The sequence below is a fragment of the Calonectris borealis genome, chromosome 16, assembly GCF_964195595.1.
Source record: "Calonectris borealis chromosome 16, bCalBor7.hap1.2, whole genome shotgun sequence".
NCBI lineage: Eukaryota > Metazoa > Chordata > Aves > Procellariiformes > Procellariidae > Calonectris > Calonectris borealis.
The window spans coordinates 21,165,223-21,191,727 of NC_134327.1; the positions used below are offsets into that span (position 1 = coordinate 21,165,223).

General features: G+C 45.0%; 1 protein-coding gene across 3 annotated transcripts in view; it reads left to right on the plus strand.

Annotated features, from left to right (window-relative positions):
• Positions 1-26,505, plus strand: part of SLX4 (SLX4 structure-specific endonuclease subunit) — a 36,111-nt gene that overhangs the window by 5,033 nt on the left and 4,573 nt on the right. For 2 of the 3 annotated variants that reach the window (XM_075165943.1, XM_075165944.1), the window contains exons 3-16: positions 2,502-2,604; positions 4,332-5,102; positions 6,289-6,552; positions 7,380-7,554; positions 9,320-9,535; positions 10,522-10,736; positions 11,850-12,163; positions 13,683-13,965; positions 15,340-15,428; positions 18,594-18,740; positions 20,482-20,651; positions 21,447-23,911; positions 25,141-25,243; positions 25,481-25,963. In XM_075165943.1, the coding sequence (XP_075022044.1) occupies positions 4,733-5,102; positions 6,289-6,552; positions 7,380-7,554; positions 9,320-9,535; positions 10,522-10,736; positions 11,850-12,163; positions 13,683-13,965; positions 15,340-15,428; positions 18,594-18,740; positions 20,482-20,651; positions 21,447-23,911; positions 25,141-25,243; positions 25,481-25,963 (5,294 nt within the window). In that variant the 5' untranslated portion in view covers positions 2,502-2,604; positions 4,332-4,732. Of the gene's footprint in view, positions 1-2,501; positions 2,605-4,331; positions 5,103-6,288; positions 6,553-7,379; positions 7,555-9,319; positions 9,536-10,521; positions 10,737-11,849; positions 12,164-13,682; positions 13,966-15,339; positions 15,429-18,593; positions 18,741-20,481; positions 20,652-21,446; positions 23,912-25,140; positions 25,244-25,480; positions 25,964-26,146; positions 26,317-26,505 lie in introns of all 3 variants that reach the window. The other variant, XM_075165945.1, reaches the window with a different exon arrangement.

Sequence of the window (26,505 nt, forward strand, 5' to 3'; positions counted from 1 at the left end):
GTAATTAGCAGCCTAGGTTCATACAGACTGTGACAATTAACTAATTTCTGAAGGCTGAGGCGATATCAGTCACTTTGACCCCATTCTTTGACTTTCCCTTAAGTTCTGGCCAGCCGTACAGGACTGTCAGGACCACTCCTATGTTGATCTTGCTGGTGGAGGAAGTGGGAGAAGGTGCTCCTACCGAGCAAGGTGCCACCCTTCCTGCAGCAACCCGCTCCGCCTGGCACCCGGAGCGCAGCCTCACTCCATGTTCCCTGTCTAGTGGAGACGGGTGCTGCAGGCTCAGCACCATGTCTTCCTACACCCAGTTAGGAACGCAGCCGCCAGTTAGGCTGTTTCACTGGTGGAGATGAGGGGAGAGGATCTGTCTGCAGAATGGGGCCACAAGGAAATGGTGTATCAAAAAAAATTCAGGTTACTTTTTGCCTCGCTTTCTAGCGTTAAATAATCCGACTTCCCCTAGTATTTCTCATGAAACCCAGGAAATTGCTCCCAGGGTAGCATGGCACTTTCGGTTTTTTGAAGGTATAGAGTCAGGCTTCCGTAGAGATGAGTAATTGAGGAGGTTATGTACTGAGCCACCACTGCGGGGGTCGAGAGGGGAGAAGGTATCCACTGGGTGCAAGTTGCTGAGGCCTACCTAGCATTGATCTACGCTTTCTAGCCACAATGATGACATATTCTTGGAGACTGAAATGGCAGGAGAATTGTTCCTGGAACAAATAGACGGTTTAAAGTGGCAAGTGAGCAGGCCCAGATGTTGTATATTTGAGAGCTCAGAAGAGATAGGCTCACGTGGTTGGACTGCTGGTAGAAATACGCTTTCAGTCGTTAAAAGAGAAGCTGCTCTGAAGGGTGGGAGGGTAGCAGATGTCTTACCTGTTTGTTTGGGTTTTTTTAAGAATGATTCTATGATTGAACTAAGTAATTACAAGGCGGTAAGTCTTTTATATGTACCTATGAAACTGGTTGAAATGATCATCAAGTTATTTGTAGATGTCTGTCATTATATATATTTTAACCTGATAGCACCTTATCAACACGGTAGCCTAGTTTCTCCAGTAGAGTGTCTCTCAGTAGTCTAATGGAGTGGTTTGAATTTGTCAACAAATCAGGAAATAAAGAAGGGATTAATGTAGCTTGCTCAGAAGTCCTTTGAAAAGGGGAGAGAGATAAAGAATTACCGTGAATGGTAAACGATCTGAGAGAGAAAACTGGCTGAAAGGTAGCAAAGAGCATCCAAGGGTTCATTCTGAATCCACCTCGGCGTGGGCCTGGTGGTCCCACTGGGCAGTGACGCAGCTTTTTCAGCTCAGTTGAGATCGGAGGTGGTTCCAGCAGGCTCCACGGCTGCAGGTGACACAGTAGATCATGAACTTCAGTGTGAAGGAGTATAAAGTAGAGCATGGAGGTGGAAAAAGAGGTAAATTATATGGAACACCTTAATGATACCAGATACTGAAAGAGCCCTGGGCATTTCTATTCAGGTAAAACCTTTGCTGAACAAGCAGGTGCTTTCAAAACAAAGCAAAGAAGCTGTTAGGATCTGCGAGGCCTGAATGGGGAAGGAATGTGAACAATATAAAACTACTTCATCAGCCGTATCAGCAGTCTGCTGTCTGCAGTACTGGCCAACACGTCTCAGAAAAAGCAATGGAGAGTGAAGGAGGTTCAGAGAATACTGATGGAGATGGGTAGGGGCCAGGAAAGGTTCTCCTAGGAAAAGACTAGGACTCTTAGAGCATAGACACTGGAAGATGTGATACATATAATTTAATAAAGTACTGAGTGATCTAAAGAGAGGGGATTTGGAGGTTCTGTCCTCCTTGTCTCAACAAAAGACAGTCAGTGAAGTACCAAGGAAGCGAACAAAACTGATGAAAAGGGGTACTTTCTCCTGGTTTTTTTCAGTTAAACCAGGGAATTCAATTCAGTAGATGCCTGTGAGCTTAAAAATGGCAGCATCAAAAAGGTGAGGGTGTTACATGACTAGAGGGTTATGATAGTAACGTTGATGGCTATAAGAATTAACTGTTGTCCTTCTGGTTTCAAGAAAGTAATCAGGAAACAAAATTAGTCCCAAATGGAAAAGGCAAGTACGGACTATTTGTAGGACCACAGGATAACTCAGGCTGGAAGTGACCTCAGGAGGTCTCTAGTCCAAGGTCCTGCTCAAAGCAGGGTCAGCTAAGGGGTCAGACCAGGTTCCTCAGGGCTTTATCCAGTCTGTCTGACCTGTTCTGCCTTCTGAAAGGTTCTGGGCTTTTTCTGCAGCGGCGGGCGGTGCTGCTGACTGCTGGGGACACAGTGCTGAGCTGAGCAGACCCTGAGCGGTGCATCTAACTCACCTACGTATTTCAAGTACACAGGTCGACAGAAGTGGCAGAACTTAGCACCATTAGAGCATGTGTTACTGCTGTCTCCCTCCCTCTGCAACTTGGAACTTGAGCAGTCAGTACAAAATACGCTAAATCTAACCTTTTCCTTCCATTTTCCAGGTTCCATCTTTCGTTCTTATTGGTCCTGTTTTGTAGTACTTTGCTGATCCACATTTACTTGAAGGGAACAGTTGGGCTATAAATTTGGCATCTAAGTGGATAGGTAAGTGCTGCTGTTTATTTTATTTGACCAGCTTTATGATTTGTTGAGTCCTAAAATCTTCCAAAATGAATTGAATACTATACGGAAAGAAATTCTTTTCAAAGCCGTTACTTTTTGATCTTACAAACTCGTGCCAAAGCTGGCTCTCAGGTACACCGATAGCAGCAGCATCAGAAATACTGCGATGTTGAACAGAGCAGGAGCCTGTAAATACAAGTCTGGAAAGGGAGGAGTAAGACAGATAAATTCTTAGTTAGTTTTGCATCATTTGTACGTCTGACTTGGTCTACCTGGGACACTGAACATTGATTGCAAATGCAAAAGTGCTGATCTGTTTCAAAGTTTAATATCAGGAACTCACCATAAATAATACGACAGTACAGATGTGTCTGTGAGAGGTATTTAAAGCCGTGCAGGATGTGAGATTCTGTTTTTCTCCACATGCCGTCTTCTACTTAGAAGAAAATGGTCAATTTACAATGATAACTCCACCAAGATTCTGTCCAGGAAAATTAAATTTATGAACTGGCTACATAAAACTTCAGTTTCTCTCTAACAGAAAATGACTCCAAGATTCACAGCAAAATCCTCTGCTGGTTTGGGAGCCTGAGTTTAAAATAAATAAATCCATTAACATCTGTAATTGCTTATAGGAAAGGCTGACCCATGAAGTGTGTAACCAGCATTCCTTGGCCTCGCATGTCTGCAGCCAAGCCATTTGAGAAAACAATCTCGTATGTGTTTTTCCTGCTTTTTGAGTCTTTCTATGCCCAGAGCTTACTGGAGAAACTGAACCACAGCTGCTGCCATTCCAAGTGAAACACTCCAGTTTAGGCTTGAAAGAAATAGGGTTTGGGAGCAATATAAAACTTCTGGTAAAATAGCCAGAACCATAGTGAACTTAGGACTAGGAAGAAGAGGACAATCAAAATGTCTAAGAATAGAGATCTAGTTTTAATGTTGCCTGGGGGCTGATGGCATTTCCATCTGGACATTGTACCTAGTGCTGTTCCAAGTAATCCCTAGCTAGTAATGCTGTTCTTACTGTAGCTGAAAAGATTAAGAAACTCATTTTAAAATACCGTTTGTTTAGTCTGTTTACCTTGTGCATTTGACAGCAGTTTGTGAAACATGGTCAGTGCCATGGTTTATTGAGTACTCAGAGGAAGAGTTCAGTATTAGTTAGCAGGAGAGCTAATCCTGAAGGTGAGCAGCGAGAGAAAGGATGAACACGTTTGATAGAGTTGTTCTCAGACTTGTCCCAGAAACCCTTCTGAAATGCCAGAAACTGCCTTTATTTACTTCTCAAAATGAGATCAGGCTCTCCTCTTTAAAGCTGCTGTGTCGCAAAGCAGAATTTTACACTCTAGAATAGCTGCTTGATCTGAAGGACGTGGGTTTTTTTCTCTCCCCTGCTGCATTCCCTGGTCTTGTGTTATATAAATGTAAGTACGGATGCATATAAAAAAAAAATCCTGAGCTCCAGGACAAAAGCCTACCCAGTATCAGAGATCTGTTTTGAAAGCTTTCCTCTTCTTTCCTAATGTGGCTTGTGCATGTCTGTAGTACAATTATAGTGATAGTGGTTTGGGTCAATACGTGCTTTTTCTCATCTTACTATTTTATACAAATTCTCTCCTCCTTCAAAGTTCTACCCCAGCCCTGTCCCACAATGCATCTGCATATACCATCCTACATAATCACCTTTTTTTATTTCTTTATTTAAGGGCTTTATTAAGTGTCTTTCTGAAGCCCTATAGCATATCACGAAGATCCTATGCATGCTCTGTACGAACTGAGGTGCTTAACTTATGATCTAGAGACTTCTGAAGAACCAACTTGTCGATGCTTATTTGTGAAAGCAAGTGGGGTCCTTGGAGAGAGAATGTGCTCTACTAAATGGCTGTGAATTAAGTGTGGAAGAATGAACTGTCAGAACAGCAGAGAAGTGCCCACTGTGTTGACCTCATTGAAGCCTGGAGAATGGAGATCTCTGAGGTGGTGGAAGGGACTTGGTGAAAATTGCAGGTGGCGGAGGATGCAAACCTGAACTGACTCTGGTATCTTCCCCTGCCCTCCTGTCCTCACAGTGTCGTTAGGCCACAGTGTTACTGGAACCTGCAGGCCAATGGATGAACAGGACAGTGATTTTAAAGAGTTGTGGGCCAATCTTTTGGGTAGAGCGAAGAAAAAAGCTGGGGATGCTGAGGCAGCGAAAAGGGCTCAGAACAGGTCAAAGACTACTGCACCAAAAACCAAATTAAGAAGAGGCAAAGCTGCTGCTAAGAGCCAAAACCATCATTGCTTACCAGCAGCGAAGGAAACAAACTTGCCTCAAGATTTGGGTCCAAAGGAACAAAAATTGGTGCACAAAGAAGATGGTGACGCTGTGGCCTGTAGTAGTGGTGAGACTGCACAAGGGGATGGAACGAGAAACCCTTTCCCTGCCAGCCAGCTGAGTACAGTGACCAGTGAGTGTAGCCAGAGGACCCTGACAGGTGAGTGAACCGAAATCTTTCACACAGAAAATAGGCTAGGACCGAAAACGTTCTGTAGGTCAGTGGAGCTCTTCAGAAGTCCGCCCGGAGGGGATGTATAGCAGCACTGATCGAAGCAGACTTGCATCTTTTGTTTCCATCTACACTTAGCTACTTAGGCTTATCTGGGGGTTTAACCTAGGAGTGTGTTCTGTGCCACAGGCAGGCAGAAGATGTCCTTCAGTAAGGTGAAGCCTTGGTACAAAGTGATGTGTTAGGGAGTCATTATTCACTGTTTTTTGCAATACCAGGACCGAGAAAAACACCCTCAAATCATCTAGAAGCAAGCTTAGAATATATTGAGGTGCTTTTTCACCCAGTGCGTCATTGTATTGTGAAATATATTGCCACGGGATGTTGTCAAGGCCAAAAATATAAACGAGTTAAGAAAGGTGTTGGATTAATTCATAAAGGATTAGTCCTTCAGTGGTTATTAAATATGATGGCCAGACTGCAGTCACCAGTGCAGGAAGTCCTTAAACTGATAAATAAGGTCAGCCAGGAGAAGGATTATTTTGTACCTGTCCTGTCCTGGTCAACCCTTTCTTAAGTATGTGTTGCTGATTGCGCTCAGAGACAAGATACGGGGCTGGCGAAATCTTTGGGCCCATCTGGCGTGCTGCCCATATCCACAGGATACCTCAAGGAGAGCAGTGGTATGCCGAGGTGTTAGTCTGGCATTGCCTCTGCCTCCTGCTTGTTACTACCTCTCTTTGGGAGCTCCAGGTTCCTTCAGCTCAGAGCCTGAAAGTTCGAGTCACAGATAGGGTTTGGAGATCAAACAGCGAAGAACAGCAGGAACCACAGGACATCCTGTGGTGGGAACGCTGGGGAGAGCGGGGCTGTAGGGCTGCCTTGCTTGTTGCTCCCGCTAGTGACCTTCAGGCAAGGCCTTCCTTAATTCCTTCCTCTAAAAGGGATATAGAAATATCTAAACTCCACTGTAGCACAGAAGCCTGATACTGTTACTGTGGTTATCAAGCATAAAGTCATGTAATAGCTAAACAAATTGTTCACTTCTTCCTCTAAGAATGGCTGTTGCAAAACTGAGCCTGGCTTAGGCTGCTGCTTCCAAGCAGCAATCTTGGCAGCTCAGCTATGCGTTTAAAACTGACCGGTAAAGCTCTGGTGTTTTCTCCCCCTCTAGTAAATACTCTGAGTGGCTGTTCCCAGACTACATTATCCTTCCATCCTGCTACACAGCCAGGAACCTGCTCTTCACCCACCTCAAAGATACCGCCGCTCGCAGGGTCGAAGATGCGGGTAGCAGAGCTGGTAGTGGAGAGAATGCAGCAGTTCAAGAGAGTGGCACCTGAGCAGCTAAAACACAGCACAGATGATAGCTTGCCAAAGTCTGTAGCCAGCGGGGATTTCCCTGACGAAAGCCAGGAGCAGAAGCCATCAGAGAATGGTACGTTTCTCCTGTTAGCTCTTGTACGTGCAGAAAGAGCGCACGTACAGAATGTTGCACGTGCAGAATGGTTGCATGAGAAGCAATCCAGATTCCTGGGCTTTGTTCCCAGCTAGCCTAGTGGCTCAGTGTGCAGCACTGAATAAATCACTCCAGATCGCTGAGAAAACTTGCTTTCTCTATTGTTAAAGGACTATCCGTACTTTTCTCCCAGCTCTTCTCTGAGGCTGAATTAACCTTATGCTTGATTCTGGATGGATAATTGTCTTCTTGGAAACAGGTTGAAATTCCAACAGGATTGGTGAACCTTGTCATCCTTCCCTTGGGACAGTGTTAAGTAGCTGTTAGGTAAATATGACTCTTAGGTAGCCCCCACCTTTGGTAGATCTCCAAGCTCTCTGTAAGGCAATATGTTCTATGCAGATGAATTGAATTCACAGCAATTTTACTCTGGTTTGGTTCTTTATAAGTCAAGGCCCTGTTGGTTCTCTATGGACATGAAAATCTGCTGTCCTTTAATATGTGGTGTATAAGACCCCATGTTCGCCCCAGGAACTGTAGCCAAAACTTACCCTTCATTTGGCTCTGACATGTGATGTACTGCCAACGCATTACCACCTCCTGTTCCCAGGGTAGTGCAGGCCTGTAGGGTTTAAAGTGCAGTTTGTACATTTCCGTGTGAGAAGTCAAATGTGAAGATGCAAGAGAAAATTTGCAATTAATTTTTATGTGTCTGATAAACTAATAATGAGAAGTATAACAGTTCTATGCCTTTCATACAGGAGTCTTAGTTTTCTATCTTAGATTGTGTCTCCCTTCTTTGCCAGATACCCACCATCTTCCATCCATGGAGCATGACAATGCGCTGGCTTTGGCTCTTCAGCAGGAAACCAAAGAGGAAGCCCTGGCAAGCCTAGAGGATGCAGGCTTGTTTTTTTGTCAGATCTGCCAGAAGGATCTCTCAGCCATGAACACAACGCGACGAGAGCAGCATGTTAACAGGTGAAAGACCAGCATGATGTGTCCTTTCCACATCCTCTCCCCTCCCTCCTAGACTGCTCAGTCAGCTTAGCCATTACAGAACATGGTAGCAGGGGAATCTGCATAGTGGCATTGACCTTCATGGCCTGAATTAACAAGTCGTTTTGATCTCAAAGCAGAGGCTGATCCTCCGGCCCTGCAGGGCTTCTGCACGTGTGTGGTAAGGCCAACGCTGCTTTCATCGGCAGTGTGGCAGCAGGACTGCGACTGTAAAGTGGCTAGCACAATTAATGAGGACCCACTACTGCAGTTTTTGAGATCTACCGATTTCATCCAACAAAGCGATGTTTGATCCATTTTGCTAAAAATTGTTTGTCTGAGGACATCTAGTATGTCCTGCGTATCCGAGCTGTTTGCTGAGGGAAAGGTGATACTGTTCAGAAGGATGACTAACTTGCACTGTAGAGCTGTGACAGTGAGAGTAGAGAGGCTAAGGGAAGGCGTCCCTGCCTTCTCTTTTGTCAGAATGTGTGCAATTAAATTGAAATTAGTGCCCTTAAATTAACAGTTTCCTTAGTGGTAAGTATCAAGTACTGTTACTATATTATGTACAGATATCTCTTTGTAAATTAAAAGTCTTTGCTTCTCTGTTGAGAAAATATCAGAAACAGCACATTTGAATGGTTTTAATTTCTTAATTCCAGCACTTTCAGGGGGCAAGAGTGATTTGATTTGTCCAGTCCTACATCACGTTATTGAGTGACTCACATTCATTAGGGTTATCTGCAGCTGCAGCTTCAGAGGTGTTACTGCTGTTCCTGTCTTCAGATATTTACTGCTGCTTGAGAGGACAGGTTGTAAAACAGCAACAGCGTGTCAGAAATGTTTTTTGGAAATTAAGTCTGCTTTCTAAACCATTAGGCATGTAAGCATATGATGAGATTACAAGGTTATATTAGCAATGGATTTTTTGATAGCAGTCTTCATCACAAGAGGTAAAGCTGTAGATGGATAGATGCACTGGCAAACTAGTAATTACCAGTCCTAGTACATCAGATGAATGGTCTCTTACACAACTACCTGTGCGTAGGTAGTGTGTGTCATTACTAATCAGGGAGTGATTTTTATAACAGGTACTGCAGGTCCAGGATTTCACACGTGAATCTCTTTGGAGAGGACAGAAAAAGAACCATTAAAAATTTTTATATAGTTTTGGCCTACCAGAAATTATTAGAAGTTCATTATCCTTCACTCATAAGTGCAGTGTTCATTTCGACTGGTCCCTTTTCTGTGACATAAAACACTGTCCTTGTCAAGTGAGATATCTGACTTGAAAACGCTTGCATTCTTGACACTGGATGTGCTCATGCCTACAAAATCGTAAGAAGGACAAGAAGTAGTCCTGTTTCAGGTGAGGAAGATGTACCATTTCTCTGGTAGGGTGATTCTTTTTTTAATGGTGGTTTATAAATTAGCTGGAATGTTCGAATGAATGCAGAAAGAAGAATTAAGTGATGGACATGCAGTGAAGTTAAAGAAGGTTATTACCTGCACATACTTCTGAGCATCATGTTTTTAACATGCCTCTGAGGCCATAATTTCCGTGTAGCCGTTATACATCATAGTCATCACAGTGGTGGGTACATAATTCTTGGTTTTTAGGGCATGTTTCTTTGGCTGTTGGAGATATTAGGGATGATTGTGCTCCCTTTTCTTTACTATGGTTTAAATCTTAGTGTGGACAGTTTTAAAGTCTTCAGAGGTAAGCTTTGCCATCATCTCACAGGTGTCTGGATGAGATGGAAGAAGCGCAGATGTCATCCTCCAGCAAACCACTGGTCCCCGAGTGTCCCATCTGCGGGAAGCAGTTCCAAACCCCACAGAGCCGAGTCAGTCACTTGAAACGCTGTGCTGTCGAGATGGATGTTCCTCCTAAGCTGCTTCTTCAGGCAGTGCAGTTGCAGGTATCCTCGCTTGGTGATGCACCTCTTCAGTGTCCCAGGTAAGCTGGTGAAAATAAAAGATGCTGGTTACTTCCTTTGGCCTGAGAGACATTGACCCTGTGCTCCTGGGGATGAACGGTAGAAGCAAGGCAGGCTTGCAGGTTGGGTGGGCCCAAGTCCAAAGAAGGTCAAGTAGAGCCATGACCCAGTAGCACATGAGTAGAATGTGGTAGTTTGTTGGAGAAATCATCTTGCTTTCCTTCAGAAGTGGTCAGGTGGTGGATGACTTTAAAAGGCAGCAGGCAGGAGCAAAATAGGGGGTAAATAATCTTACACTGGTTTGTCAGAAATATTTGTGCTCTATGAGGCAATTATGCAGTAAAGCTGAACGGTGTGTTTGAGCTTTTTAAGCAAACCACATCGTACGAGTGTGCAGTCTCTCCTGAGCATCTGTCGTGCCAATGCCTCAGCTATTCGGCTTGTGGCTGTGCTGGATATATGTGCCTTTACACCCCGAGGCAAGGAGGAAACAGACGTGATGTTTTGAAATGTGCTTAGTACAGAGCTGCATCTGCTGTCTTGGATTTGAGCAGAATCTTCACAGTACAGCAAGTGGTGCCTGACTGAATGTGTAGAAGGGCTCATAAGTCCCTTTGTGCTGAGGAAGGACCGTTGCCCGTTTCCTGTGGAAGCAGAAGAGTGGGAAAGCATTTTCTGGTGATCTTGTTTTTGCCCTGCTTCAACTTGTTTTTTCCCCTTTGGTACAAAAGAGCATTCAAGGTAGAGATAGCAGATGCTTACGTCAGTGCTGTGGTCTTGTGTTTACTTTTTCAAAATAAGATTTTCTCTGAATTGCTCTAAATTCCGTGGATGATAAGAAGTCCTTTGCTCTCTGGTAGGGAGGGAAGTAGTGAATAGTTTCTCATTATCCTGGATATGGGAATCTCTCTGAGCAAGTAGAGCAGCTGGTCTGGAGTGCGCAGTGTTGCTTGTCTCTGATCCAGTTACATTAACTTAGGCTTCCTGCTGCATTCTTGTATTTCAGCAATCAACCAAGCAGGTCAAAGCGAAAAGGCTCCTCCAAAGAGGACTCAAAGAAAATGCAGAAGAGGGCCAAACTGGAGACTAAGGATGAAGATTTGCTGGTTGCTATGGCAATGTCACGCTCTCCGTTGGAGCAAGAAAAGCAGGAACAAGCAAAATCAGTTACAAATGTGAAATCAGTGGCTGCTTTGCCAATCAAATGGAAGCCAGGATCAGGTATGTGTTAAAGTGAGTTAGTGTCAAAGGCTGTGTTATTGGAGGAGTAATGTAACCCAGCCTGCTCTTCACTAAAACTTTCCCATTGGGTATAGGAGGGATGACAGCCCTGTTTCTGTTTTATTTAAGCTGTCAGAGCTTCAACAATATGCAGTATCCACACACAGTCAAGAAAGACTGCAGGATGTCCATGGGTTTTAGTGAAATCCCTTAGGAATCTCATACCTTTTTCACCGATTGATTGTTTTGAATCTGTAAAATATTCTTAAGATAAGATGTGGGTTTTTGTAAACTGTGGAAGTGAAAAGAAATAAAGTTAAAAGATTATTATTATTTCTTCTGCAGTAGATTTTTTCCTATTCATCCTGCTGCAACCTGGATTAATGCAGCTTTTTCAGCTTATCTCTTATCTCTCTGTTTTCTTTCTGTAACAGACGTGTATACTACATGCTGTTGAGTGTGTGCTTCGCTATTTCAGTGTGCAAAAAGGTTTAGAAAGGAAGACAGCTGCTAGGGGAGAGTGTTGAGTGCTGTGCAGAGGGGAGACTTCACTCTTCATGGCCCTGCTCAGGTCTCCTCCTGCCGATAGGTACTGCCGGTTGGGTTTGGGGTTGGGCAAAGGTAGTAAGACGCAGGATTTCGAAATGAAAGCTGCTCAGTGTTCATGTGAGCTGTGGTTTGATATCATCAGTGACCTGTACACAAAAAAAGGAGTCCTTCGTGGATTTGTTGGCGTTTTTTTCTCCCTTTTTTGTGAAGCACTGGGGTCTAGTCAAGTGCCGTCCAGGCACCACTCCATGGGTCTGGGAGGTAGATTAAATGGATATCAGTTGCTTCCATAATGATCAGCTTTTGTAGAGATGTGACTGCTCCCAACAGGCAGCAGAGCAGTGTGAGCAGGAGTCAGTCTTTTTCTGGAGTTCATTTCTCCTATAAGGGTGATGCGAGGCTTCAGACTACCTGCGGAAATCTTGAGTTGTGTTCAGCTTGTAGCTGCCTTTTGGTCATCACGGACTACACACCTGAAGGAGCTGGCATGTTGAGCTCCTCTGCCCTATGTGTTTGTGTTTAGCTATTTATTTATTTGGGTTCCTCTTCCCTTTCTTTTTAAAGAGAAAAAACGGCGTAAAAGAGGCCCAACTGCACCTCCACCATTACTGCTTCAGGACCCAGAGAAGGCCCGCAAAAGGATCCAAGAGCGAGTAGCTATGCTGCTTGCAGAAGAGGTGGAATTCCCTCCCACCCCTCAGCTTCCCACTAGTAGGATTTTGGAGGATGAATCTGGGAAAGCAACCTGGCTCTTGCCATTGTCCAAAACCAGGGAGTGCTTTTTATGGAATATCAGTGCTCTGACAGGACCCTGTGACCCTGAATCATTCTACACTGCTGGATTAACCCCTCCAATTGTACCTTGGAAGCCTGTGCAGGTGCGATGCTCTTTTGTCTTTGCCCTGATACTTGTGAGCCCTGGTTCACTTGCCCTGTCCCTCCTGTTTCCTCATTTGGTAGTTAGATGAGTGATCCCCTGCCTCTGCATACTCATACTCACTGCTCGTGCCCTGTTGTCCCCTGGTCTTACACAGTCAGGTTTTATGATCTTAAACTTTCATTTCTCCCTTTCAGAGAGGAGACCAGGGCTCACGTTACCATGTTATTCCTTGAGCTTTCAGAAAATATAACTGATGGGAACAGAGAGTACTGAGTAAAGGGATGCCGTGTGGTCATTTTGCCACTGGTGTGTCCTTGTTTACAGCTGCCTGACTGTTGTTTTCCTTCTTGGCACTTTTCTCTGATTGATTCTAGTATGAGCTTTGCCCATGTGTTGCACTCAGCAAGGATCTGGGTGAAAAGTTTAAACTGAAGACTAGTATTTGTCTTGCACAGAGGAGAAGGTGGGAGCACCTAGAGTTGTAAAGTGAAGCATTTGCACTTCAGGCTTTCCCTGTGCATCCCACTGCCTCTTGTTGCATATGAGTTTGATCCAGTTTTCAGTTCCACTGTTTCATTCTGTTTTTCATCTAGATCTCCTGCCTCTGTCAATGCTCTGTATTTTTATAAAAAGTGCCTACAGAAGTAAACAAAGCTCTTTTAGTCTCATCACACACTTGCTCACTGAGAAGAAGGATATGACTTCTCTTCCTTCCCTCATTCTTTTCTTGAAGAATTTGGTGCTTCTGTTCAAAAACTGCTGTGCATATGTACGTGCTTTATTTAATACTTCTTCCCTAGTCAAAGTCCAGAGTTTTTCACTGGCTTATTGCAGGCTAGGGCTGTAATGGAGGGGCTCCATTCTGTGAAGATTTTTGACCTTCCGTTCAAGCCAACTTCTCTGCCAGAGAAGTTTAAAAATAAAGAATAGAAAAGCCTTTAAAATCGTGGCAGGAGTGTGTTTTCCCATCTGATTCTTTCCATTCACAGAAATGGCTAAACCATTTTTACTTAGAAATAAACAAACAAAACTATTTTTATTGGGAAACAGTGACCAAACCTGGAAAATATCAGCTCCAAGGTGAAAGTTTGATTTAGTTACATGTAACTGCAAAAGCATTTCAGAACTCAGAACAGAAGCACCTGGAGAGCTTCAGCTGTGACGGTTGCCAGGCGCTCCAGCTATAATGAAATATTTAGATGTTGGAGTGGGAGCATTTCCACCATCCTTTCTCCCTGCTTGGCAGTTGCCTGCACAGACATGCTCCTGGAGAAACCACCTTTTCTGCATTTTCTGTTGTAGTTTCCTTTCTTCTGTTCAGAGCCGTCTTACCTCTGGAGAGTCCTTCATAAAACTGCAGAGAGCATTTGCCTCAGAAGCCCCTTACCTGGAGAATGCTCTGTAATCCTTTACTAGATGTTCCAAAAGTATGAAGTAGAGACTGTACTCTGAGCTCTGCAAATACATAAAATGAGACCTAATTTATTGGTGTCTTTTTTCGCTCCTCTTTTGATCAGAATCATAAGCCAGAGAACCTTCTGCCATCAGTGGGATCTGATCAGCCAAAAGTATCCCAGCAAATTCAGCCTGACCTCGGTTCTCATGAACCCACTTGCACAGAGGTTGGAGGCCAAACTTCTGATGAATCCAAGTCAGGCCCTGAAGGAGATGGGCAGTTTTTATCTCACAGCCAGAAGGATGTTCAGACCCTGCAGGACCTAGTTGAGTTGGCCAGGGAAGGACTTACCCTTACTCAGTGGAACCTTGATGTTGACCACGTTCAGGCAGCGGAGCAGCCAGGTAAGTTCTGGGGGCTTCGTGAGCCCCGTCCCCAGCCCCTTCAGGTACACAGAGCCAGACTGTGCTAAGCTAGGAGCGCCATGACAGCACCCGCAGGATGTTGATGTTGATCCAAGAGGTGATATTGTGGGGGGACATTTTTCTGCAGTAAGCTTTAGATACAACCAAGCTGACGTTTCTGAAATGATTCATAAACCCTAGCATTTAAGAGAACCCCTGGACAGCAGATACTAAATTTTATTTTAAAATTGCCTTAAAGATACCGAAGTATTTTCTGCCAGGAGGGAGCCCGGACATGTTCAACAGCTGGGACAAAATCCTCATCCCTGCTATTTCTGTTATGTGGACTGTCTTTTCAGGTCTTGAGACAATTGGATGAGAGAGATGTGCAAGAGGGATGATCTTATGTTGGTACATCAATTACACAAACCTGAAGTTTATCTGTACCTATACAGAGTTGAAAAAATACACCACCTAGAATTCCTCTATGGGCAATTCTCTAATGTCCCCAGTCATAGTTGCATGTGGTGCACAACTGCACATTTCAAGGTCAATGATGTCCCTTAAAGCGGCCTGGCTGTTCAGCAGAATGGATTGTGTGTCTCGTATTTACCTGGGAAAGAGAAGATGGTTGCTAAGTTCTACCTGTCTGCATTTTCACTTGGGTATAATATTCCTCACTTCCCCTACTAAACTGCAGCAAATGATTCCTGGTCCTATAAAACTGCTCCTGGGATTTCAGTGGAGATATAGCTTCCTGGGTGAGGGAAATAATTTCGACGCGTAAATGTATATGTGTGTGTAAATGAGACCAAGTGGTGGAAAAAACACTGTGCAGACACTAAGGCATCAGAACCCATTTCTGAAGACGTTAATTCTTTCTGTTGCTCTGCATCCTGTTCTGTGCACTCGGTAGACTACCACAGGGCTCAGGCTGTGCAAAACTGATTTCACTGGCTGCCTCTGAGCACTGGGGCCCACAGCATTTTGTCTAGTTGAAATGTGGATCCAAGATACATTCTGCCTGTCTGCTAGGATGAAACCTTGGCATGTCCCATCCCGCTCTCTGTCATAGTTTTTTTTCCCACTGGAGGAAAACTGAGATGTGAAAGCAGAGAAGCGTGCTGCACTCTGCAGTTCCTCCATGTGGGTGATTATGGCACCCGCTGATCTGCAGTAGATTGGTGCTGCTCATGGCTGAATGGTACTTAGGTACCCGCAGCCTGGGAGGGTCTGAGCCTTCAACTCAGTCAGGCCGGTTATAGCAGCTGTCTCGGGGAGCTGTCATGGCAAGGATCCTGTCAGGAGTTCTTACATCACTCTGTCTCACAAAGAAGTTGTATGTGATGTGCAATGTGTGTTTTCTTCTTTGAGGAAAAGACCTGATTTCCAGTGATACTCCACATCGTGGCTTTGTGCCCCCATCCAAAGAGAAGAGCCTCCTGACGAGCAGCTGCAGAAGAGTAAGAACAATCCTTTTTTCCCACTTTTTTTGTATTTGTTTATCACTGTAAAAAAGAAGCTATTGCATTTGTGCAATTCATAGAAGTATGGAATATTTCCCATTCCTTTCCATAGAAACAAAGAGGTGCTTAAGTTTCACAGTCACTCAGGAATCATCATGGGCACAGGTGAGATCAGCACACGTGGTGGTATTTCATTGATGCCCACAAGCAGGCCTGTGGATTTTTCAGTACTTGCTCTACCTGATGAGAGAGATGATTTAAAATAACAGGTAACATAAGGCCAATCTGTGCATCGTTTATATAAAGAGAACCAGGTTAAAGAGTTATGTTATAGCACTAAGAGTATTTGGGGGTAGGAACTAGGGATGCAGCTGTGCCACACTAGGCAGTACTCTGCTTTAATGCCCAGGCTATCCGAAAGAAAGCTGGCTGCAGCCCAGGAGAGACAGAGCTGCCTGGTGCTTCCTCCAGGCTTACATACCCAGCTACTTTGGGTGGTTCTGAATGGAGCTGCTCCTCCTCTGTCACCTTCCTCTCCACGCCGTGCCTTGCAGTGGAAGAGAGAATTCTTGCAAGGACTGCCTGACTTGCACTAAATTCTCTTCATCTGGCATAAAAGCTTGATAGATGATGTGGAATGCTGTGAGGTCCATGGAAGATGAGCACTTTTTTGCTGCTAATGTGAGCTTTTAAAAGGTTTAGTATAGAAAATCCTCAATTGTGGGAACACATATCAGAGGATCTAGCTTGAAAATCAGTGTGCCCTCTGTGGTGACTAGGTGAAGAATACAGGCTAGTAAGTCACAGGTGATTTTCTTATCAAGCCAGTAGTGTTCTGTAGATCACATCTTACCCCAGATGCACCAGTGGATATGTAATCCCCCATGGATGTATAATCAGTTTTCTTCAATTGAAGTGCATAAAGCCCCCCCCAATTCATCTTCTTACCAGGTCATCCACTTTATCTGGTGAAACTTACTATCTTTGCTTTGATAATAAATAATCATGCCATGAAAGCTAGTAGCTTTTGATGCCAGATAAATTTTGATGCCTTGAGAAAGCACTTTCATATTGTGCTAATAGAATTAAGAGACTTCTAAAAGGAAACAATTCTGTGAGGTGGGAATCTACTAAACTTGAGCATCCCAGCTACTTGTTACAGAAACTCTAGATACTCTTTGGGGGTATTAAAAAAAAAAATATCCTTAGCAGGAAAAAACATCTTGTTTTATAAGCTTCTGAGTCTACTAAACCAGAGGCCTTTAGCAATACAGAAACTGTTCTGATACTGTTGTTGAAAGTCAGTTGCTACCAGCAAAACCAGTATGATCATTTTTTCAGATTTAGTTTGATTCCATGATAGTTTTCCTGAGCAAATGAAGTGTTGCTGAAGAGTTGGATTGCCAGTGGGAGAGGTTTGTGCTTTATATGAGCACAGACAGAATGTAACCATGTACAGCAAATACATCCATTGCATTGGCAGCACATCCCCCAGCCATGTTTAAGACCCTTGTCACATCTGTGGAGTCCAGTCTAGCTGGCTTCCTCAGTAGGAGAGAGTGTTCTGGTGTGTTCTCCGACAGGAGCACATGCCCACTCGGAGCTGTCTTCAGACCAGTCTGTTTGCTTTGCACAGAGAACGGTGCAGCCAGGAGGTTTCTAGCCTTATTTAATTTCCCCATTCCTGATTCATAATTTTAGCATCAGCAGGAAAGCTGTTCTGGGCTTGCTGCCTGGAACGTAGCATCAGGAGTCTGTGTTTCCTGGCTTCCTGAGGTACTGTCTTGCAGGTATCCTACCTGCCAAGAATAAGAAAGCAAGAAACATCAGATTAGTTTCCAGACTGAGCTTCCTGTCTTCCCCTTGGAGATCAGTCCACGCCACTGCCACGACATGCAGAGTCTTCTCTAGCCCACCTATGAAGTCCTGGAAGAAGTGTTCCGGTGTGTGCTGCTGTTTTGGTGCTAATTAGTGTTGGCTGCTTGCAAACACATGCTGGAGCGAGTAGAAAGGTTGGGTTTCCACAGTCCAATGCTAATGTAGAAACCTGCTAATAAAATAAAGAGCTGTGTTGTTCCAGGTGGAACTGCATCTCATGCGGATGTTCACTGGAATAAAACTTGCAGTTCCTCAACTCTGCAGTAGGTTTGAAAAGCACAAGGTCAATGATTAGTGTGTTAACTATAAACTGGTTTCCACTTACAGTCAGACAGCCTCTCAACCATGGGCTGAGGGTACTTCACACTTCTCTGAAGCACTGGCCACCTCCAGAGCCACAACACTTGCCTAGAGGGATCTGAGTCTTTAGAAGATTGCCTGGGGTGGGTTTGTACTGGGAGCAGCTCCAGAGCAGAAACAGAGCGTTCATCGTTGCTGTCTATGGCAGCGTGCCCCAGGCCTGACCTTACCATCACCAGTAACCAGTCACAGGTAGCTCAGTCAACAAGCCCTCCCCAAAATTCCAACAAGGGGTTCTAGAATGATAATAGAAATTACGTTTCTTTTTTATAATTGAGTGGAATTTTCAAAAAGGGTTTCAGTAACAAGCACATAAGTTCCTTTGAACTAGACACCTACATTAGTTTTATTCTATGTGGGCCCCTTGTGGCAGAGCTGCTCTTCTCAGCTGTCATTGCCAGACAGTGAACGAGAGAAGAAAGGCTCATTACCCCATCCCTGAGTCATTCTCTTTCCTCTTACTCTAATTATAGTGAATTGAGTTCAAGTCCGTCGAAGTGGAAATTACAGCTTCCTAAAAATGTGGTGGAAGGCAGTAGATCAAGAGGCCAATTGTAGGCAGTGACTAGACCACATCAGGAAATGGTGTGGTGAAGATCTGAGGGTGATAATGTGCTGTAATACAAGGCAGAACAAGTACAGTAGAATACAACACGACTGCCCTTTCTTCACAATTGCCAGACTGTGAAAAAGTGGAGCAAAACAAAGCCAGAAATGTCCGTTAGACTTGTCTGCTTATTTGTCGTATGGAAGACCTGAAGTTGATAGTGCTGATGATTACCTTCAGGAGGCAAAGGCAGTGTGTCCAGACTGGGGCCCGCAGTACAGCAATGCTGATAAACTGGGTTATTCCCTTCTTATTTTTCAGGGAAGTGTTTGTCGGCTGTAACATAACAACTTCTTTGTGTTCCTTCTCTGTTCTAGTCCTCTCTCAGGTTGCTGGCTGAAGATTTCAGTGCAATGGTCAACAACCCCCACTTAAGTGATATCCAGTTCCAGGTGGACTGTGGGGAGGTCCTTTATGCCCACATGTTTGTGTTGTATGCACGCTGTCCACAAGCCGTTCAGGTTGTAAGTACTGCTGACATACTTTCCTCCTCTGCTTCAGGAAAGCCCAGGCTGCCCACACCTACGATCAGTTAACGCTACAGAATCAGCACAGAGCGCTGCTGGGCCTAATGGCAAGTGCCTCTGGACCTGTAGTGGTTTTTCAGCGTAGGAAACAGGAGTCCTGACAAAGTGGTGGAAAATGGGGTACTTTATCTGGGCAGACTACGGGGAGGCAAGGATCCCTCCTTGCATTCTGCCCATGAGCAATGGAGGAAGCTTCCTAAGTGCTTTTTGCCCTTGAATTTTTGTACCTGTGCAAGTGCAGACTGCCTTGTCCATCTTGGTGTGTCCTGCCTGTCACCCAGGCTGGGAAGCTGGAGTATGGAGTAAAGGGATTCTGGGAAGTACTTGAAAATAACCTACACAGAGGTTTTGTCACTCTCAGAGTTGCTTTGGAGGTAGCTGCACTGAACTGTGCTTTTTGCAAGGCTAGTGAAGTAGTTCTTACATTCCCAGAAGCATTTTGAGTTGAATAGTTCCCAGCCTGCTCCTATGCAGCCTCCTGTCAGGACAGTGAAAGGCACTGAGCCTAAGATTTGAACTCTACTCTTTCATGGAGCTGCCATCAGTCCATATAGCCAGCTCCCTAACAAAGGAACCTTTCTTTAAAGCTGCCCTTTTGGAAAGTTTAGTTTTATCCTCATGCATGTTGGCAGTAGTTTCCACCCAAGGTAACTCAGGCTGTTTCTAAAGGGTCCATGAAAGTTTGGGGAGGGGAAGCAAGTTCATATATGCCATACAGCAGTCTTAATATGAATTTTTTAAGAGCTCTTCACAGCTATTAGCAAATGTGCGTGTGCCCACAAATCAAAGGACTTTAAAAACTGTTGGGTTAGCCATGTTCTCTTATTATTTCCCTACAACTCTGTCTGGCTTCAGCATTCTCATCCGCTGTTTTCATGGGCAGGAATCATTTGTGTGGGTAGAGTTGTGGGATTGGCCCTATGCTGTATTTTTGATGCCTGCAGAGGGTTGTTTTCCTGCAAGTCCCCACCTGCAGAGCAGCATTTCATGTTTATTTTCTGTATAGGTGAGGGAGTGCTCTTCTTTGTTGAAGATTTTGGGTAACAAGGAGACAGTAATTAATCAGGGATGACTTCGGAGCTCGTATTTTCTGTTGCATGGCGTCCCCTAACTTTGGAGAGAGTTTCAGATAGCACAATATGTGATTTGGCTGCAAAAGAAGCGAGACCTTACTGAACTGGAGATGCATTTTCGCCAAAACCTGAGATCAAGTCGGATCCACACGGATAATGGTCCAGTTCAGTGGAGTAGTGTTTTGTATGGTGTCTCTTTTCCTGTGAGACACCAGGAGAACTAGAGTTTTGGCAGTGCATCAAGGGTAGGTAAATTCAAAACAGACCAGAGGAAGCTCACCTGTAGAGAGGTGTAGATGACTCTGGAAATTGTGGGAAGTAATTTGATTCTAAAACTAAGTGGAAAACTCTAAGACCATCATTTACATGTGTGACTAAAACGAGTAGTTAAACTTTATCGAAGCTAACAGCTGTAGGGTCAGGAAGGAAATGCCCTGTTGCATATGAAGCTCTGATAACTGGTCATCTTGGCTTCCCTCTGAGGCATCAGGTCCTGGTCCCAGGGTAAGACTTCGGCAAATGAAAGGAGTAAGCCGATAGGAACAACAACATTGGTGTTGCTGTTCCTTTACTAGCAAACAGACGTTGCCTTCTTCCTACCCCAGGTTCACAGCCAAGGGTTCTTAGTGGAGGAGGATGGGAACGCGCAGACACGCCGTGTGCTGCTGAGTGACGTGACGGGAGAGGCGGTGTGTGCGTTCCTGCGATACCTTTATGCTGCTGATGCTGACATCCCTGCTGGGGTGCTGCCCCAGGTGGGGGCTCTGGCTGCCAGGTTTGTATTGTGAGCGTGTTTTGGATCCCCTCGTGCTTTCAGCCACACAGACCCCAACCTGGTATCTTCTGTGGCAGTTTTAGTGGCTTACGAATTCATAGTCCTCTGCTTACATCTTAAATTAAACTTGCACATAAGATCATCTTACCCTCATCTTTTCCATGACTCTCTCTTCAGGTTGTGTCTGAGATTTCTATGTTCAGTATATGCTTAGCAGACTTTTGCCAAGAATTTTGTCTCAGGATGTTTATTGACAGCTGATGTTGACGATGATGAGCATATCTTCTAGATATGATTCTCAAAGCATTGCACTAGCGATGCACTTAATCTGAACAACACTTGCAGAATGTATTGGATGCTTAGAACTCTAATGTGTTGCGTCAGCCATGCTCTCAGTCGTGATCCTAGTCGTACGCTAAGAGCTTGAAGTAGGAGCAGTTGCTGAGTGACACCCTGTCACTCCAAAAAGCCATGAAGCTTGCACATGACAGACATTATCCAGCCCCAGCCATTCCGTGGGGCTCTCACCAGTGCAAATGGCAAAGGGGTTTTAGTGTAGTCATATAGCTGTTTAGTCTCAAACATAAAAAAGGAAGAGTGAGCCTGATGCTTTCATGTGAGTGACAACTGGAAAAGGGAATGCCAAGTTTTAGGAGTATACTGGATCTCGTACATCTTAGGAAACCAGCATCCTCATGCAAATTCTTTACAAGGCTCACAAGAGTGATCAGGCAGCCAAATGGTGAAGAAATATTGGAGGAGGAAAATACTGACATTACTATTATATCCTTGCAGGTTTGGTGTGAGGGAGCTGATGGCAAAGTGTGAAAACAACACTGGAGAGAGTCAGGTGTCCTCTGGAGTGGATTCAGAAGATGATCTTATCTCTGTGACGGATGACAAAGATTGTGAGGACAGAGCTGAGAACTTCCAAGACCTCTTGAAGTCAGTGTGGATGGGTGAAGATGAGGAAGAAGTAGCTATGCTGAACGCTGAATGCCAGAAGGAAGATGATAACGGGATGGGTGAACAGGAGCTGGAGGAAATCTATGAGTTTGCTGCAACTCAGAGAAAGATGGTTCAAGGTGAAACAGAGGTGAGCGAGGGAACAGACTGCAGCACGTGCAGTGATACTGAGGCAGCCCAAGGTGCAAACCAGCAAACTGAGGAGGAAGAGGTAAAGAGATCTGAATCTCCTTCAATAAGCAACAGCTTCAAAGATTTGAGGGATGACAATGATGTGGAAAGGTCTAAATGTGACTTGTCTGCACAAGAAGAGAAAATGCAGAATATAAATAGGTGCAAGCGCGTGAATGATCCACAGACCACTTTTGTGCCTCACCACGGTGAACCTCAAAAATGGGACATAGCATCCCATGGTGCCACTGCTAATGAAGGAGAGACTGTTAGGAGGTGTGAAGGTGTGAAGGATTCCAAGTCATCTCAGGTCTCACATGACGAGGCAGATCGCTGTGAAAAACAGTTTCCTAGCTTCCACAGTGATACTAATATAAATGAAAGCTATGAGCGCTTGTTTTCTGCAACTCAGGGAGATTACTGTGAGCCTTCCCCAATGAAAGAAGTTATCAAAGAATCAGGAAAGACTCCTACTGAAAAACATGTTGATGTTAATGATGCACTTCTGTACAGCAAGTCACAAAAAGACCTCTCTCCACGCAGGAACGGTTTTTATGGGACTCCTCCTCCCAAACCTTATGTGCCCCTTTTTCCTGCTGTTGGCTCTTCACCTGCATCTCCAAAATCAGAGAGAAAGTTTGCCAGAGAACATGTATCAACACCAAAGCAAAACACAAAGGAAAAATCATTCCCATCTGATGAAACACACTTTCAGAAAGCCAACGAGCTGGATACTGCATCAAGAAATGAGAACACAATTTCTCCAGCAGAGCTTCCCCACATTGATTTAAACAAGCATACATATGTCCCAGTGTTGTCATCACTGGCCATCAGAACTCAGGATGTTGCAGCTGAGGGGAACAAGGAGGGTGATGTTATTGTTTTATCTTCTGATGATGAAATGGAGTTACAACAAGAGAAGAAGTCGCCAGAGGCAGGCTCTGCCCTGAAGAAAATGGAAATCCCTGGGCAACTGAAATGTACAGACGTAGAACAAGGTCCTGAGATAGCAAAACCTGAACATAACTCATCAGTCATTGAAACAGAGCAGAGATCAACCCAGGCCTCATGTGGCGTTACAGATACAGCGCCTATAAGTAAAGATGTAAAGATGTCCACCGAATTGCCTCTCAGCAGACAAATAGATGCTTGTACGGAGAGCAAACGGAGTCCAAACCTGAGCCCTGAAAAAAGGCTCGGTCATGAAATGTCTTCAGGTACAGAGAGTTCCTGGCTACTGCCAGACACACCGGTTCTGAGCAAAAGCAGAAGTTTCTCAACACAGACTCAGGTCACAGGTATTAATTCTTTAAAGAGTGCGGGATCTAAACTCAGCACAAAGAACTTAGCAGCAGGTAGTAGTAACCATGAAGTGACTGGAAATTTAATAAAAGTTTGTGAAACAACATTGTCAGATGAACATTTGCCTATGGAGAACTCAGTCAGTGCAAGGAGCCCTTCCAGCAGCCCAGCAGCAGGATCATTTTCCAAGAACTCCCTACCAGTTTCTCCAGTGGATCCAGTTCTCCTCACCCCTGGCCACACCGACATAAAAAGCAAGTGTGCCAAGAACTCATTTTTATCCCAACCTGTGCCTCCGTGCCACGAGCAATCGTTGGAAGATAAAACAAATATCAGTGTGGTTGAGATAGAGGACAGTGAAAAGGAAATAAGTCTGCCTTCTTTGAGTAGTAGCGTCTTGCTTTGTGATGAGCCCCCAATCCCCGTTGATGACTGCTGGCATGTTGAATATCTGTCACCAGTCAGAGGTAACAGCCAGGACTCCCACCAGGTCAGCCGCGCGAAGACCAGCACTGCCAGCAGCCCCAGACCTGGCTCTTGGCATGACCAGTGGGAGAGCCCAGTCCACGTGCAGGAAATTAAGGGCAGTACCCCTCTTCAAGGAAGTCCTGTTGGCAGAAGAACAACTTTGCTCTGTTTTGAAAAGAGTCCTATTGAGGCATGTTCATCAGTGGGCAGTAGACCAAGTTACCTGAACTCCAAAATCTGGGATGACTGGAATGGAGAAGAAGAGGAAGATGAATTTCCAGAGATGCTTCCTCTGTCTCAGAGGTTGTCAGCTGCAGCAGGTGCCTGTCAGACAGATCCTGTAAAGACTCCTGGTGAGAGCTTTTATTGATAAAAGATTTATTGGACTAGGTTAAATTGTTTTCATTTTAAGTGGTCATCCCATCTGTGGTTCATTTGATACATTGAAGGGGTCTTTTGGCCTTCTGATCTGAAGTAGTTGTCAGGGGCAGGCACAAAGGTACCATCATCTTCTGGTGAGGGAGAGAGCATATCTAAATGTGGGACTCCTGGCGCATAGCCGCTTGTATTTCGTTCACACTGGTTCTTTGACAGTGATGGTACTCCTTGCAGAAGCTACGGGTACCTGGAGGAAAAAAACCTAACCAAAACAGAACAAAAAACCAGCCTTCAGCTTGCATGCCAGTGGAGGTTTGTTCCCTGTAGTAGTGGGTGCTCTGTACGGTCTTTTGTTTTTCACGCATTCGTGAAGCGGTGCTTGTGCTAACATACACGAGGACATCAGGTAAGCACCACAGCGGTGCAGGCACCGAGGGTTTCCTTGTGGGGGGGCTAGCTGGGGGTGGGTGCCTATCCCTGCCCGCGGGTAGGCTTCATGCATGCTTTCCTGCAAAGCTCTGCTGATGCACTGCTGTCTTGTGCTGCCTTTTGTTTGCTAGTTCTGGGCCCTTGCAACACACCTCTGCGTGCCCGGCACATATCCTTGCGTGGTTCCTTCCATCTAAGACCAGTAATTGATCTCATCATATCTAATTAAATATATTATTAATTATGCCATACTAAGTGCTTAGTTTAACGGGTGTTCAGAACATGACGTGTGAGACTGACTGTGCTTCACAGTATCAGGAAATTGGTATCATTAAATCAGTATCTAACTCAGGACCCCAGAAGCTTGACTTGCTCAGTTTCTTCCGCATCAAGTCCCTATTACGAAATTTCCTTCCTGGGAGAAGAACCACTTTACAGAATTCAGTAAACATGTTTTTCTAACTGCTTTGTAAACATTGCCTGTTCTAACAAAGCCCTGAATGGGCTTCGTATTCAGACTCAACATATGTCTTAATTTCAGCTGTTTTCTGATTTAAAGTCAATAAAAACCAAGGATCCCAGTTTAGGAAAAAAAAAAGTGTTGACTGTTCTGTCCAATATGAAGCTGAGTAGTTATTAAAAGAGCTTGTAGAAAAGTAGTGCTACTTAAACAATTACATAATATTAGAATATCTGCCACTAAAAGGGGAAGATATCAGCCATTTTAAGTCCTTTCTGTACTAATTCTGATCATGGTAATTTCATTCTGCTGCAGAACCTTCCTGTCAGGAGAACGAAAAGCCTCCCAGCACTCCAGTGACACCAATGCCAGCTTACTCCATCATGGAGACCCCACAGCTGAAGAAGGAGTTGAGCAGGTTAGCATTATCTCCATGAGTACATCTCTTTATGAGCAGCAATTTGCCGGCAGATAGTGTTAAAGAAAGCTCCTAGGCTGAAAGTGAAACCATGGTGAAGCTCCAGTCAGTGTTTTTTGAGGTCACATCACACTTTTCCAGCTGACCACCAGACTTCCTGGCCTGAGCCTCTTCCTGAGCTGTGACAGTGGAAGGTGCAGCATTATCTTGACCTAAGCTCCCACCTTTCTCTTTCAGATTTGGAGTTCGTGCTCTCCCAAAACGCCAGATGGTGTTGAAGCTGAAGGAGATATTCCAGTATACCCACCAGGACGTGGACTCTGACTTTGAGGATGAAATCCCGTCTTCCCAGCCTCCCCTGCAGAAGTCCCAGGCCAAACGCTCCAGGCAGTCAAAGGCAGACCGGACTGCAGGTGGAAAGCGTGCCAATGCCTCGAGGGCTGTGGGCAAAAGGAAGCAGGTTGCTACGGCTTCTTCAGTGCTCCCTGTGGGGAGGGCTGATGATGACCTTGTTGGATCCCATGAAACAGGCTGTGCAGCATCCAAGGAGGGAACTAAAATGACGCATCACCCAGAAGGAGCCAAAGCGCAGAAAAGGTCATCTGTATCTCCAGAGAGATGGTCTCTGGTAGCTGATGGTGAGGAACCAATACTGTCAGCATCTCAGGAGTCTGCAGTTTCTTCAGCGGATGGAAGCGACATCTCTTTTGGTTCACAGAGGTAAGGGAACAAAATACTAAACAAAACAGTCCATGGTGCAGGACAGAGATGAGCTAGGAATGTAGCAGACAGGTGAGCGTCCATGTGGCTACAGTGGCCCTGCCACCTCCTTGGGCCTGTCATTTGAAGGTCAACACACTCCTACAAAAGAAACAGGCTTTGGTTTTTTTGTCTAATCCCCAGTGAGCTGTTCTCAGAACACAAAAGTGCTTGTGGCTGCACGTGGGCAAGGCCCAAATCAGGCATGCCTGGTCTCTGCAAGTTAGAGCGACAAGGAGCACAAGTGTTGACTAAGAACCTGCAGCTGGAGTAGGGAGAGGACGGCACAGCCCTGCTCAGCAGAGGCTGCTGAGGTACGGCAGCAGTAGGTGCTATGGATCAGGAGCAAGGAATGCTCGACAGCTCCAGGGCTGGGTGAGCAGGACCAGCGATGTCATGGCTGTGATGGGGAAGTTTGCAGAACACGTGCCATGTTCTGCCTCACTCAACTTGTGGGTGCTGGTGTTGGAGAGTCTGTGATCCTATAGAGGGTAGTCACAGGA